This window comes from Malus sylvestris, chromosome 4 (genome assembly GCF_916048215.2).
Source record: "Malus sylvestris chromosome 4, drMalSylv7.2, whole genome shotgun sequence".
Taxonomy (NCBI): Eukaryota; Viridiplantae; Streptophyta; class Magnoliopsida; order Rosales; family Rosaceae; genus Malus; species Malus sylvestris.
In genome coordinates, this window is record NC_062263.1 from 24,366,392 (window position 1) to 24,382,863 (window position 16,472).

At 35.9% G+C, this 16,472-nt stretch overlaps 2 protein-coding genes across 2 annotated transcripts; both read right to left on the reverse strand.

Annotated features, from left to right (window-relative positions):
* Positions 1 to 369: 369 nt before the first annotated feature.
* Positions 370 to 1,248, reverse strand: LOC126618357 (uncharacterized). The gene is made up of 2 exons (XM_050286393.1): positions 936 to 1,248; positions 370 to 697 (listed from the first exon to the last, which is right to left on the reverse strand). The coding sequence occupies exons 1-2, from the start codon at positions 1,018 to 1,020 to the stop codon at positions 462 to 464; spliced, it is 321 nt and encodes a 106-aa protein (XP_050142350.1). The 5' UTR covers positions 1,021 to 1,248; the 3' UTR covers positions 370 to 461.
* A 5,599-nt stretch (positions 1,249 to 6,847) lies between these two features.
* LOC126618358 (uncharacterized) lies at positions 6,848 to 9,118 on the reverse strand. The gene is made up of 2 exons (XM_050286394.1): positions 8,824 to 9,118; positions 6,848 to 8,018 (listed from the first exon to the last, which is right to left on the reverse strand). Exons 1-2 carry the CDS (start codon positions 8,939 to 8,941, stop codon positions 6,955 to 6,957), a joined length of 1,182 nt encoding a protein of 393 aa, XP_050142351.1. The 5' UTR covers positions 8,942 to 9,118; the 3' UTR covers positions 6,848 to 6,954.
* Between the last annotated feature and the right edge of the window lie 7,354 nt (positions 9,119 to 16,472).

Here is a 16,472-nt window from a genome sequence, read left to right on the forward strand (position 1 = left end):
GGCATATATACTTTCGCCGGTCAACCGATAGGATTATCGAAGTCCGCTATATATATATATTACTTGTCTTAATTAGGTCATGAACCATGGATCAGGATCCTCTCCTGAGCAGATGGAGAGGATCCTCTCCTGAGCAGATGGAGAGGATCCTCCTGACTAAGGTCATCGGACCGTTCATTTTTTATCCAACGATTATAATTATTATAACTTTTAGAGGGTCCCCCTGTTTGTAGCCGTTGGATATTAAAAAATGAACGGCCTGATGGGCCTGGTCAGGAGGATCCTCTCCATCTGCTCAGGAGAGGATCCTGATCCATGAACCATGATGAACATGTTGCAATGTTTCATGCATGCATTGCTTTGGACCATGGTATAAAAAATCGATAATATCGGCGATATTTCGCCGATATTATCGTTTTTTTGGGAGTCCGATATTTCTACACATATCCGATTGGTTTTCGTCAAAATATCGCGATATTATCGATATTATCGATAATATCGCGATATTTTGGATAATATCGCGATATCGACGGATGGAGCTGATACGTTTTGGTCAAAAACGGCGTCGGAAGCGAACTTTGCGAATCTCCTCCGCCTCCACTGCTTCCAGTAGGCGCCGAGTCGCCGTTCTGCTCGGCCGGCAATGAGGACATGGTTTTTTGGCCTTTGGCTTCTCGGATCTGAGCTCTAATAGCAACTGATATACCAAAAATCCGTTCAACAAACAAATAAATAAAAAACGTTATTTTATTTAATTAAAATGATTTAACACTCCGTTTGGTTGCCGAGAAACCGCGGAGGATTAGAAAACAAAAATTTCTAGAGATATGAAATTTTACTTCCTATTATTTTTTGTGTAATTAGATTTCTAGGTATTGGAAATGGAAAATTCAATAAAAAAAATGGAATTAAATCAAGGAGCCGGCGTGTATTACCTTGAAAGCGTGGATTTAAAGGTTTGGGGATGAACAGAGAGTAGGGATTTTCCCACCAACCAAACAGAAAAGTTGGATTGGACATGAAAGCAGACGAGATCTCCCACCAACCAAACAGAAAAGTTGGATTGTAGACGAAAGCCAACTCGATCGATCTCGTCTGCTGCTGGTCTTGCTGCAGCAGGCAGTACCGGAAGCAGCAGCTCAGAGAGAGGGAGAGACGAGAGGGGAGAGGGTGAGGATTTCGATTTTGTTGTTTCTAAAAGGTTCTGGAGGAGGAGTTAATGGTAGGACTGTAGGAGGGAGATGGAAAAAGGGTGTATTTGTGGGTTCGAGAAGGTAAGGGACAGAAAATAATAAAAAATAGATTTTTTTAAATTTTAGGATAAATTTCTATATTTAAAAAGGGATTCAAACCCCTCCCATTTTACTCCTTCAACACCTTGACCACCATATCACTTATGTTTTTGTGAAAATATGCTAAAATACACTTACTCTACACATAGAGATGATAAAGATAGTTAAAATTTTGAACCTCATAGGAACTGTATGTGGTACTAAGTCACTTATGTATTTTACCATGCAATGTATAAAGTGTAAAATATTGTACTAATTCATTATATATAAATGATTATGGTGTGTTTAAACTTCTTTCATTAATTACTACATATTTTCTACACTCACAATGTTTGCCAGCTCGCTATATAATCAACTTGATAATGTTAAATCCATCATGCAATGCATTTCCTTCCAATTTTTTGTGATAAACTAATAGATAATTGACTAAATAAACATCCTGCAAAGTTTCAATAAAAATTTCCAAGTTTTTCTTACAATTTCTGTGGTTTCCATGTAATTTTTATCGATATCGATATTTTACCGATATTTCCGTCGATATTTCCGTGTTTTCGACTATCGATATTTTCGATATTACCGATATTTAATACCTTGCTTTGGACAGCCAGACTTCAAGCCCAATTAGGTAATGTCCTGCAGCATCATAAGCTTCTTAATATTCGTGAAAGAATTTTTGTAAATGCCTTGGAATAATGTCTCTGTTTCTTTATAGGGGAACTTGCTTGTTTCCGCACTTGTAATTAATAAATCTTTACTGTCTGAACATTATAATTAGAATTATTTATTCTTTTTATATTCATCTAAAAATCATAATTGTAACAAATATTCAATAAAAATGGTATTATGTAACTCAATTAACGATAAAGCCGTTTACAAATGGGTTATAGCATTTTCCTTAATCCGAAAGAAACAGAAATTAATAAACCTAAGTTGTTAAAGTTTGTCCTTCATCTGAGGTTTAGTGTGAATAAAGATAAGGGTTGTTTTATTAACACATCACGCATTGTTAAATACATCCCTCATACTAAATACACCCAACATCTATTTTTTCAATCAAAATTTATCTTAGTACACCCAACATACTTTCCTATACTATCCTCACATCGCAAACTTTCTACGTACACCCCACATTCTTCACATACATTCAACATTCTCTCATTGTTCATTCTCACCACACCTCCAAATTTCAAGACTCTCGCTAAACATGTAGATGCTAATTATGAGATCGACTACATGACATTCGATTGTTGGTATATTTTACTGGTAGAGCACAAATCCAAAATTTGTATCCCTCTCTGACAGAATTTTGACCCAAAAAATAATGATAGGACATGGGTGAATTCTTTTTTTTTTAAATTATAATGGGATCAATTCTTTACTGTACAAAACTTAAAAGAAAGTAGTGCCAACTACTATGCTTACCACTTAGAGAAAAATTTGTTTATATTATAATTGTTATAAATAGGCAAAATTTATAGAGAGATAACCTTTACTCGGTGAAGGAACGAAGCAGTTGCAGAGTAATATACCGACACAAGCTGTTCCAGAGGAAGTAATGTATATTATTGCTATTAGATATATTTCTCTTTTCTTTCTTCTTCTCATTCACTAATCTTTGCACAATTGAATTGCTCTATTTATAGAGCTACTTCAATGGAAAATTACAAAACATTACTATTTAGCTTATGAGTATATAGTACACATGTGATACTTTACTATACACATTACTATACACATGTGGGCAAACATACCCATCATTTACAACACTCCCCCTTGGATGCCCACATATCAACATCAGTTGCCTCATTAAAACCTTGCTTGGAAAAACCCTGTGGGAAAAAACCATAGCGAAGGAAAAAGAGTACAACTTTACCCGGATGGTGTTGAGCATGCTTAGGTTGCCTCGTTAAAACCTTGATAGGAAAAACCCAGTGGGAAAAATCCTAAGCGAAGGAAAAAGAGTACAACATGCATGTATCATGGATGCTCCCCCTGAATTGTATCTCCCCCTGATTCCGCATTTTTCAAATCTGTAAGCCGACGTAATCCGATTCCCTGTACCAACTTCTGAAATGTGCACTTTGGTAGAGATTTGGTGAACAAGTCTGCTAAATTTTCATTGGAACGGATTTGTCTGACTTCAAGAACTTTAGCCTTCTGAAGCTCATGTGCGCTGAAAAATCTTGGAGATATGTGTTTAGTCTTATCACCTTTGATAAATCCTTCCTTCATTTGGGCGACACAGGCTGCATTATCTTCATGGATGACAGTTGGAGTGTCTGTCTTTGAAGGTAGACCACATGAATTCCGGATGTGATGGATCATTGATCTTAACCAAGAACATTCACGACTTGCTTCATGTAAAGCAATTATTTCCGAATGATTGGAAGATGTTGCAACTAGCGTTTGCTTTGTTGATCGCCATGAAATTGCAGTATCTCCATTAGTGAACACATATCCATTTTGTGAGCAGGCTTTATGCGGATCGGAGAGAAAACCAGCATCTGCGTATCCAACAAGGATTTGTTCATTTGTGGGCTTGTCTGAGTAGAAGAGACCCATATCTGTTGTCCCACGAAGGTATCGTAGAACATCTTTGACTCCCTTCCAATGACGAATTGTTGGAGCAGAGCTGTACCTGGCTAACAAGTTAACTGAAAAAGCTATATCTGGTCTAGTACATTGTGCTAAATACAATAAAGCACCTATTGCGCTCAAATATGGTACTTCTGGACCAAGGACCAGTTCATCATCTTCTTTTGGACGAAATGGATCTTTCTTAATGTCCAAAGAACGAACGACCATTGGGGTGCTAAGTGGATAAGCCTTGTCCATGCCAAATCGCTTCAGTATTTTTTCAATGTAAGCTGATTGATGGACCAAAATTCCACTAACACAATGCTCGATCTGCAGGCCTAGACAATATTTGGTTTTCCCAAGGTCTTTCATTTCAAATTCGTTTTTCAGATATTCAGCAGTTTTGTTGAGCTCTTCGGGGGTTCCAACTAGGTTCATATCATCGACATACACTGCCACTATAGCAAATCCAGTATTTGATTTCTTAATGAACACACAAGGGCAGATGACATTGTTGGCATATCCTTCTTTAATCAAATACTCACTGAGACGATTATACCACATTCGCCCAGATTGTTTCAGCCCATATAGTGATCGCCTTAATTTGATTGAGAACATACCCCGTGGTTTGTTAGTTGCTTCAGGCAACTTAAGTCCTTCTGGGACTTTCATATATATGTCAGTATCTAATTCTCCATATAGATACGCGGTGATGACATCCATAAGTCGCATGTCAAGTTTTTCTGAAATCACCAAACTTATTAAGTAACGAAACGTAATTGCATCCATTACAGGAGAGTATGTCTCTTCATAATCAACTCCAGGTCTTTGTGAAAAACCTTGTGCAACGAGTCGTGCTTTATATCTTGCAATCTCGTTTTTCTCGTTGCGTTTCCTTGTGAATACCCATTTATAACCTACGGGGTTCACACCAGGCGGGGTTTGGACTACTGGTCCAAAAACACTTCGTCTTTCCAAGGATTTTAATTCTGCCTGGATTGCATCTTTCCACTTAGGCCAATCTTGTCTCTGTTTGCATTCATTAACAGAGCGGGGCTCAATATCATCACTTAATATGATTTCAGTGGCTATTGCAAATGCAAACATGTCATCGATGATTATTTCATTTCGATCCCACAATTCATTAGTACATGCATAATTTATGGATATTTCTTTGCTTTCATGTACTTCTGTCTCTTCAGGGACATGTGTCTCATCAAGGACATTTTCTTTTTCTGGAAGTACAGAGTCACGAATTGTGGATTTATCATTCAATTCCTTTTCTTGAATGATATCATTTGGGTTCAATTGGGCCCTCATCTTTCTCTTTCGAGGAGCTGAATCTTTTGAACCTGGGGGTCTACCACGCTTCAGGCGTGCACTGGATGAATCATTCGCTGCCACTTTATTTTGTCCAACAGGGACATCAATTCTTGCAGGTGCGTTTGCAGCCGGTATATATGACTGTGTCACTTTCGAAGCATCATTAAATGCATCTGGCATTTGATTAGCAATACCTTGAAGATGAACGATTCTTTTCACTTCGTTTTCACATTGAGTGCTTCTTGGATCAAAATGAGATAAGGTGGGAACAACCCATGTTAGCTCTTGTCGTTCTTCTGGAACGGTCTTTTCTCCCCCTAACGACGGGAAAATTGTCTCATCAAAATGACAATCAGCAAAACGAGCTGTAAACACATCACCAGTCAAAGGTTCCAAATATCTAATGATAGATGGTGAATCAAAACCCACATAAATTCCCAATCTGCGCTGAGGTCCCATTTTAGTTCGTTGTGGTGGTGCAATAGGCACATAAGCAGCACAACCAAAAACTCGTAAATGTGAAATATTTGGCTGATGTCCAAACACGAGTTGTATTGATGAGTATTGGTGGTTGGCTATGGGTCTCAATCTAACCAATGATGCAGCATGTAATATGGCATGTCCCCATGTAGAAACTGGCAATTTCGTTTTCATGAGCAGAGTGCGGGCTATTAATTGAAGCCGCTTGATAAATGCCTCTGCTAAACCATTTTGAGTATGGACATGAGGAACAGGGTGTTCAACATTAATGCCCAGTGCCATACAGTAATCATCAAAGGTTTGAGACGTAAATTCACCAGCGTTATCAAGTCGAATGGACTTAATGGGATGATCTGGGAACTGTGCTCGCAAAAGCTACATTTCGAGTAGACAATAGGCAAACATGTGACCATCGGGTAGATGCATCAACCAAAACCATAAAATATCGAAATGGTCCACAAGGTGGTTGAATAGGTCCACAAATATCCCCTTGAATTCTTTGCAAAAATGATGGGGATTCATCATCAACCTTTAGTTGTGATGGTCTAATTACCAACTTCCCTTGGGAACAAGCCTTGCAAGGATTATCATTCGGGACATTAATGTGTCTGCTCAGTAATGGATGTCCATTAGAGTTGGTAATGATTCTACGCATCATGGTGGATCCTGGATGACCTAGACGGTCATGCCAAAGCATGTAAACCTTTGAATCAATGAACTTCTGGTTCATGACAGTATATGCCTCAACTGTCTTTATGTATGTACAATACAATCCACTCGATAAACCATGCAACTTCTCCAATATACGCTTCTGGGTATCGTTGGAGGTAATGCATAAATATTCCACATTTTCTACACTTTTCGTTTCAAGGTGGTATCCATTTAAACGTATGTCTTTAAAACTCAACAAATTTCGAATGGACCGAGTAGCATATAATGCATTCTTTATAGACAATATTGTTCCATTTGGTAACATAATCTGGGCTTTTCCTGAGCCTTCAATTACATCTGATGGTCCTGATATTGTTGTTACCTTTACTTTTGCAAGTACCAAATTCGAGAAATACTTTCGGTCTCGAAGTATTGAATGCGTGGTTGCGCTATCTGCAAGACAAAAGTCTCCGCCATTGATCTTGTTTTGAGAATAACCATAATTTTTATCCATGATCTCTGAGTAAAGAAAAAGCAATTTATTCATACTGGAATACTACTTTTATTGAATTGAAAATGCGAGCATTAAACCACAGGTACAAATAACATGAGTACATTAAACATAAATAATTCAATCGGACCCATAAACTTCATTCCCTCTTTCATTAATAAAGTCTGTAGCATCCAGGTGGGTTGTGTTTAACTGTCCTGATAAATTGGTCACTGGATCAGGGGTTTCCATTGGTTTAGCCTGGTCAAGGAAATTGATCTCGACACCCTTCTCCTTGAAGGAGGCTTGATATAGTTCCACCAGATGCTTTGGGGTGCGACAAGTACGCGCCCAATGTCCGTTGCCACCACACCTATGGCAACCTCCTTCATGATTTCTAGGAGTGTTCACATGAGCTTTTCCTTTCTGGCGATTGGTATTTTTAAAGCTCGGGCCTGGATTATACCTTGGAACCTGGTTGTGAAACTGGACACCATGGTTCTTGCTTTTTCCTTTCCACCGACCTTGCTTGTGACCACGTCCTCGTTTGTAATTATTGCCACGGGAGGATATGGTATTTCTTTCAAGGGACGCAACATTCACTTCTGGGAACGGTGCTGATCCAGTAGGTCGGGAATTATGGTTTTTCATGAGAAGCTCATTGTTCTGTTCAGCCACCAAGAGCACAGATATCAGCTGGTTGTATTCAGTGAAGCCTCGCGCTCTATACTGTTGTTGCAGTACCATGTTAGAGGCGTGGAATGTGCTGAAAGTCTTTTCCAATAACATCTCCTCAGTGATAGTATCCCCACAGAGTTTCATCTGAGAGGTAATTCTGAACAACGCCGAATTGTACTCAGCCACTGATTTGAAATCCTGGATCCTTAGATGAGTCCAGTCATAGCGAGCTTTTGGAAGAATCACCGTTGTCTGGTGATTGTATCTGCTTCTCAAGGCATTCCAAAGGGCTAACGGATCTTCAACCGTTAAGTACTCGCTCTTTAGTGCCTCATCAAGATGGCGACGAATAAAAATCATGGCCTTTGCTCGATCTTGAGAGGATGAACTGCTTTCTTCCTTGATGGTATCTCCAAGATTTGCTGCTTCCAGATGGATCTTGGTATCCAGTACCCATGTAAGGTAATTCTTTCCAGTAATGTCCAGGGCAGCAAAATCAAGCTTTGCCAAGTTTGCCATTTTCTTTTCTGAAAGAAAAATGAGGTGTGTAAGAACTTGCAGTAATATGTGTACTGGAGAAATATATTGTTAGAACTTCTGGTTCTTACAAATTTTTTTTTGATCTTCAGGCCAAAATGATAAGTACTCGAAACTTCAGGCTCGAGATTTACACAATTAATGAGAAGGGCAATTGTACCGCACCATTCTCATCGAAATAAGTATAGGATGGGTGATTATCCCGCACTACTTTAAACAGCAGGAAAATTTAAATATGTAGAGCAAGGTGGACGATTATACCGCACCACCTAAAATTGCGATAAAATTTAAATATGCAAAGCAGGGTGGACGATTATACCGCACCACTTAAAATTGCAATAAAATTAAATATGTAAAGCAGGATGGGTGATTATTTCACACCACCTAAAATTGCGATAAAATTAAATAACGGGAAAATTTAAATATGCAGGATAGAGCGGGCGATTATACCGCTCCACTTAAAATTTGCAGTAAAATTAGATCTGCAGTCCAAGATAGGCGATAGAACCGCACAATCTTGGATTGCATAAATAATCAGTGGGTTAGTAGTCAATATCTACACCAAACAAGAAATCAAAGATATAAGTGACAGTTAGTTGGAGAACTAGAAGTAAACATGGTGCAAACAGTTCTTCGCGAGGGTATACCCAGCAATTGAGGGAGAGGAAGAAGAAGAACAGAAAAAACCTTAGAGGAAACATTTTTTTTTTTCTTTCGGTGAAAGGAAATGAGAAAAAGATTAGAGAGTCGTGCTGATAACGTGTTATAAATAGGCAAAATTTATAGAGAGATAACCTTTACTCGGTGAAGGAACGAAGCAGTTGCAGAGTAATATACCGACACAAGCTGTTCCAGAGGAAGTAATGTATATTATTGCTATTAGATATATTTCTCTTTTCTTTCTTCTTCTCATTCACTAATCTTTGCACAATTGAATTGCTCTATTTATAGAGCTACTTCAATGGAAAATTACAAAACATTACTATTTAGCTTATGAGTATATAGTACACATGTGATACTTTACTATACACATTACTATACACATGTGGGCAAACATACCCATCATTTACAACAATAATGGATTTATTCTTTTTTTTTTTTTTGAGAAATCGAAAATTTGTTTTGGAGTAGTTATAGATTTTGATAACAAAAAAAATGTTGTAGTTCTTACAAAATTCATAATGAAGTACGTCTGGTTACGAATTCGTAACATTTTTTTATTCTTGGGTTTAGGTTTCTATCAATTTGGGGTTTTTTTTGTCAATTTGGGGTTTTATGATTTTAGGGTTCGGGTTTAGACAACCAGAGTTAGGGTTCATATTAGTAAATAATTTGTGTATTTAATTTTTTTTAAATTTTTTGGTGCTAAATAGTCATTTCATGTTGAGTTGCATGAGTGATTTAATAATACATATTTGTGTATTAAACATTATGTGGGATGCTAATAAAAAAACTCTAAAGATAAAATGTGAGTAATAGGATTTAATACATGAGTGATTTAATAATACATATTTGTGTATTAAACAATATGTTGAGATGCATTGGGCTTACGATGCGTGTATGTCATTATACTTGTGTACTTAATTTATATAAGGGTCTCTATTTGTGTTACGCACATTACACATAATAATTGTGAATGAAAATTTTCATCGTCTTTTTATTTGACGAAAATGCACTTGTAAAATAATAATACCTAAGATTAAGGTCAAAAATCTCACGTGCCCACGATAAATTGGGGGGGAGGGTTTGGCCCAAGAATCTCCGATGCCAAAATTAGAATTTGAAAGAAAATGTGTTTAGGAATCTTTGGGTAGAGAATGGTCTAACTTTTTAGTGGGAGAATATGACTATTTATTGGGAGTGACCGGCCTTATTTGGATAACAGAGGCCAGCCACATATGGTCAAATTATGGGTATAATTGCAAGATATTATGTGAAATAATATCTTGCAATTAACTTGGAAATTAATCCTAAATTGAATAGGAAAATTGGGAGTTATCTTTTGAGTAAGGATTTGATGAGGAGTGATAAAAGGGATTTGAATAGATACCATTTTGATCACCTTTGACTCTTCCTTGATTGAGCCGTTATTGTCCGTTGCATGCGCATGAGAATTCCGATGTGCCTCGAAGATAATTTTATCATTTTAACCCAAAAATACACGTGTCACCTCCATAATTTTCTTGATTATTTTTTTCTCTACAATACTTTTCATTCGATATTATAATCAATAGAAGAGCAGTTACTGGTGATCATACATAGGTTCAAGTAGAAAGATGTCTTTCACTGTCAATCCAGATTACTATCCAATTAGCATGTCTTGATTTTATACCTTAACGATAGCATGTTGCTGTGGTCTTGCTTCACTATATATCTATATAACTAGAATCTATGTCAAGGAAGGCTTGTAAACTTTGAGTCATGATGTGAGAAAGCTCTGAGTATATATATACAAAATGGGTGAGTTATGTATGTCAAGACCAATATTATGGTATAAAATTAATGACCAAAATTCCTACTTGGCTCTTGTCTCAAATAATGCAACCCCATGCTTGGTTATTTTGCCCATTTGGGTTTTCACTATCAAGCGATTAATTCCAAGATAATTAATTCCTTGCGCATAAAGGTATTAAATATCGATGATATCATAAATATCGGTAGTCCAAAAATACGGAAATTTCGATGGAAATATCGGGATATTATCGATATCGATAAAAATTGAATAAAAACAATGTAAATTGTAAGAAAAACTTGGAAATTTTTATTGAAACTTTGCAGGATGTTTATTTAGTCAATTATTTATTAGTTTATCACAAAAAATTGGAAGAAAATGCATTGCATGATAGATATAACTGATTTAAGTTGATTATATAGCGAGCTGACAAACATTGTGAGTGTATAAAATATGTAGTAATTAATGAAAGAAGTTTAAACACACCATAATCATTTATATATAATGAATTAGTACAATATTTTATACTTTATACATTGCATGGTAAGATATATAAGTGACTTAGCAAGGTCTAAAATATCGATGATATCGGAAATATCAGTAGTCTAAAAAAATATCGGTAGTCCAAAAATACGGAAATTTCGATAAAAGTATCAAGATATTATGGATATTTTATACCATAAGGTACCGTTTGATACGCAGATGGAACGGGTCGGGACAGAGGTTCCTTGTATGTTTGGTAACAGGATGGTTGTTCCGCGTCTGTAAAAAACAGAAAAACCCAACCCAAATCAGACAAATAAGAAATCATTGAGACCGATTTCAAACAAATCGTCAGGAAAAACCAAGTGGGTACCTCTCAAATCGACGATTTGGCGATGAGGGACGAAGCTTCGGTTTTGAAAAGAGAGTGGGTTACCAGGTCCGCCACCCATATCTCTCTGTGTCTCTTCCCTGAGTTTAAAATACAACTTTTTCAGTAAATTTTCGTTCTTTTCGGCCTTAAAACCAAATTAATCCCAAATATTTTACAGCATAACAACAAATGGTAAAATTTATAGCTTTTTCAAGTAAGGTTTTGTTTTTTTTGGTTCTTAGAGCAACGAAACAGGGGGCAAAAGAGTAATTAAGTAGTGAGCTCATGAGATGTTGTACCTTGCCATGGAAGTGGTGCTTGTTCTTGAAAACGGCATTGTAGTAAGCGTCCAAGCGGACTCGATCGAAGAGCATCTCCTTCTGGTGGTAGAGGAAGGTGTAGGTGCAAAAGTAGTTGGCGAAGTCGACGCCTTAGTCCACCGGGGCGCCGCCAGCGTCGCCATTGCTGGTGCCGCTTTGGTGCCCGCCAAAGCCGCCGTTTCTGTAGCTCCCCACGTAGCTAGTGTAGGAAATGGCGGCGGAGGACTGGTAGTGATCGATCAAATGCTCTCCTCACTCGGGGAAGAGAAAGTGAAAAGGCAGAGAGATATTGTTTTTTTTGGGGGGGGGGGGGGGGGGGGCAGGGCTTTCGGTTCTTAAAAAAAATGTTATAATTTTGGGGGGGGGGGGGCAGGGCTTTCGGTTCTTAAAAAAATGTTATAATTTTGTGTTCTACGTACTAGAACGAGTTTTTCCAATGAGGTGAGATGAAACGAAAATTTACCTAAAACTCATCTCGTGAAACAGCGTGTTCCACTTGTTTTAGGCGCACCAAACGGGGGATGGAACGTCTCGTCCCACTCTATTCCGTCTCATTCCATGTACCAAACGGTACCAAAAGGCACGCCCTAAAGTTTCATAAAAATCAGTATGGCAAAGATTCCACATAACTTCATGTAATGTTCAAAACTTCTAATACACTGTTCAGCACATTTGACCTGTTGAACCATGTGTTGTTGCTTCTGGTATATTTTATGAATTAGTTTAAAATATCAAGCAAGTAATACAATACAAACATCACCACAGAGACTTCCCATTTCATCACTTTGATGAAGACCATCACAACTGTCGATCAAGCGTGCATTCTAAGCTTCGATGGCAGTCCCTCATAGTAAAATCTGATCCCACACAATTATTATGAACATCATTCAGACACTTGATCAGACACGAGGCAATAAGAAAAGGAAAAATTAGTATCCGGTCCCTAGTTCTTACTGTTTATTAACTAAGATCTTATTAGTTATCAAATTTTGATTCAAGTCCCTAGCATTAATATGATAATGAATTTACATGTTTATTATATAATTTTTTAATATAAAAATTAGTAATTAATTTAGGGTTTAATACTCACACATCTATTAAAATTCTAATTAATTTTCAATTCAAACATTTCCAAAATAATAAAAAATTAAATTAAATTAAGTTTGTACCTATTAGTTTTTTTATATATATAAAAAGATTCTTAATTTTTAATCTTAAATGTACCCATTCATATAATTTTTCAATTTTTTTAATCTTAAATGTACCCATTCTCAAATATATCAATTTGTTATATGTAAAATGTACCCTTTTTTAATATAAAATCCATTCAAATTTTTTAATCCATGTTTAAACTTATATGGGTACATTCTTTTTTGTTGATTTGAGAATGTATCCATGTTTTGGTACAATAATTTTTTTTGTTAATTTTGGTTAATGTACCCATACATATATGTATACACACACACACAATATAATAGAGAGTATAATTTATATTTTATTATTTTTAATCCCATAAATTATGGGTTTTATTTAAAATCTCATTAATATAAACAATTACAAATTTCAATTTTTAATTTTTAATTTAAAAAATATAGTAACTTACATTATTACATTAATGTCAGGGACCTTAATAAAAAACTAAAAACTAATAAGGTTTCAATCAAAGAATATTGATAGTTAGGGACCGCATCCAAAGTGTCCCATAAGAAAATAAGATCAAATAGTAACGACAAGTGCATAATTTGTTAGGTGAAAACTTGACCCAACTTAATATTTTACTAAGCATCAGTTTTGTCTTCTGCATTTGTTCCTTCAAACCAATATTTGAGGATAACTTAAAGCCTTTGGATAGGGGCCTTGACCAAGAACATGTACTCTAAACTTGTTTTATTTGTTGACTAATTAGATGGCTCGTTTCTTTGATCGGATACCAGAGATTAGTTTCTTTTGAGGAGCAAACATTACTTCTGGGCATCAAGAAGTATTTTTCAACTTGAGGACAAGTATGAAGATGAATATAATACTACCCTCACATTGCCACAATTATCCAATTTGCAGCATGTGGGAATGCTTGTATATTGCATACGTGACAAGATACACTTAGTTATATTATTTAACATGTGAATTAGGAGATAAATTAACAGTCTGCATGGATATAGACGTGCTTAAAATATGGTTTGGCATATATTTATTTCGGTCAATGGATAGGATTATATTCAGGAAGTTGGCTCTAAACCACCATTAGATCGCGACAACCACGATCAACATATACTTTGGCGATTACATTGCAATGCTTCACGTATTGCTGTGTAGTTTGGACTGCTAGATAGGGGTGCAATTCGGGCAGGTTGGACGGGTTGGAAGGTCAATCTAATTGTAACCCAACTTTTAGAATTCGGGCTCGGGTTTGGGTTGGGTTTCATTCAGGTTCATTTGGGTTCATGTTTAATTGGGTTAGGGTTTACTTGAGTTGGGTTTGGGTTGACCAACTTTTTCAAGTTTAATCTTGTAACAACTTAGTTTCTAAGAATTCCTAAAAAAATTAAGCCAAGTAGCATCAAAGCTAGCTTACTCTAATTTCATAAATCAATCTACTATAAAGCTTTAGGATTTAGAGACTACGAATATAGGCTAACTAATCAAAGTCTCTTATTCCCTAAAAGCTTAAGTAATTATAAATGGTAATTTATTAAAAAAATATTAGAAAGGGCGTAGGTTTTTGGACTTGGCACACTTGGGTATAATATGAGCATTAATTGATATGGGTTACAATTTGGTTAGATTGGGTTTGGTTGGTCGGGTTAGGTTAGGTTAGGGATGGACGGGCAAATGATCAACCCAACTCAACCCAATCAAGGAATGTGTTAAAATTGGGTTGGGTTCGGGTGGGTTATAACTAAAAAAAACTCGCTTGTTCAAGTTTAAAGTCGGGTTGGATATAAATGGGTTCGGATTAACCCAACCCAAGTTGCACCCCTACTGCTAGACTTCAACCATAATTAGGTCATGAACCATGATGAACATATAATAGGGGTATTTCATGGATATCATTGTACTCATTACATGGTTTCAAATGTAAAACTTCACAAAATCAAATGAGAAATAGAGATGTTCAACAAATTAAAGTTCCATGCTTTAATGTCATAAATAATTAAACCCAATTTTGCAATCTGAGGCCGTTTACAAAGCATATACGTACTAGTGAGCCTCTGAAGCATATGCACCACATAAATATTAATATATATGTCAACTTCTTGATGAATTTTCTTAATCTTAATTAGTCCACGAAGAAGATGACGAGAGGGGTTACAATGACTATTGAACTGTATACCACGTTATTGAGAGATTAATTCATATAATAATGATCCGAATACGAAGATTCCTTTTTTTTGGCCTCCAAAGCAGGAAAAGTCCATGACAGTCATCAAGGAGTACGTAATACGTAGATCAATGACAAGGCAAAGAAAGAAGAGTATGCTTTAAGTGTTCGAATACAGCCAACGTTGGTAGAGAGTCTAGAGACCTTCATGCTTCGAACATCGTCCACGTAAAGAGGCTAAGACATGATATTTTCAGATATGCTCTCATAAAAGATTCAATCAATGTTTCTGATGCATGTATCTTATGTTTATTTATGTGTCTTTTTGATACACTAAAAAATGAAAATGATTTGCAGAAATCACCTCCCTAACTATTTTATCTGATATAATCTCATCAAGTGAGCCTCAGAATTTGTTTAATCCAAATCTACAGTTTCCCTATCCATTGAACTTGTACTATGTTGAATAATAGTTTATGGCTTCATTGTTTTGGGGAGATTACAAAATCAATGTTATCCCAATATCGTTTGAGATGAAATATAAGAATCTGGGAAGTTGGAGGAGAATCTAATCTTTAGCACTGCAAACAACATAATGATAGACGCAATCTGATTACATATATAATCATATTTAACCAATAATTAGTCAATTAATTAACATGCAAATTACCTTATCAGCAGAATGTGTAGTTGTTCTGAATTAGCTTAGCACTGGTTTGGGATTGAAAAATCTAGAATATCTAAACTTATTGAAAAAAAGCTTATTGAAAAATCTAGAATATCTAATGTGTTTGGTAAAACAAAACAAAAAATTGTTTTTTTTAAACTGATATCAATGACAATGAAAAAGCATCAAAAACCAAAATCAGGGTCTATCATGCTTCTAAAAAAATGTTTTTTTTTTCAAATCATAGTGCTCTTTCAATGAAATTTTCAAATGGCAAGTATACCCCCACATACTTTACAAAATTACAATCATTACCCCTACATTTCTCTTTGATAATTATTATATCACATTAAATACCATATCATTTTTAGTCATTTAACATATTCACAACAATTTATATAAAAGTTTACTAAACATTCAGACTTTTTTTTAAACACGGTAATACCAAATTAGCCCTTGAACAAATGGATTCAAGTTTTCTGCAGAATCTCATTATGCAGAAACGGCGGCACATCCTTATCCTTAATTATAAAGATTATATTATTGCAATTTGCATTGATTACTTGTTAAAGACAACATTTGCTAATTGTAAATTTGCATGAGCTTGCGTCGAAACTCTTTCTTTCGGCAATATTTAATTAAACGTACATTGTCTAGCTAAATTAATATTATGAATTCCTCCAGATACTTAGGAGATGTATCGGTGGCTATTTGTGTATCGACATTATGACCCCAACATAATGAATAGCTAATTGTGTGTCAACATTATGTCCTCAACATGACATGAAGAACAACTAATGGCATGAGTCCACATGGGAATATTGGGTCCT

Bases quoted from the DNA above. Each gene is read 5' to 3' on its own strand.
- LOC126618357 (XM_050286393.1), bottom strand. From the start codon at position 1,020: ATGTCCAATCCAACTTTTCTGTTTGGTTGGTGGGAAAATCCCTACTCT. The intron at 698-935 runs GTAATACACGCC...TTGGTATATCAG, and splicing joins TTTAAATCCACGCTTTCAAG to TTGCTATTAGAGCTCAGATC.
- LOC126618358 (XM_050286394.1), bottom strand. From the start codon at position 8,941: ATGAGAAGAAGAAAGAAAAGAGAAATATATCTAATAGCAATAATATAC. The intron at 8,019-8,823 runs GTTATCTCTCTA...TTTTTCTTTCAG, and splicing joins CGTTCCTTCACCGAGTAAAG to AAAAGAAAATGGCAAACTTG.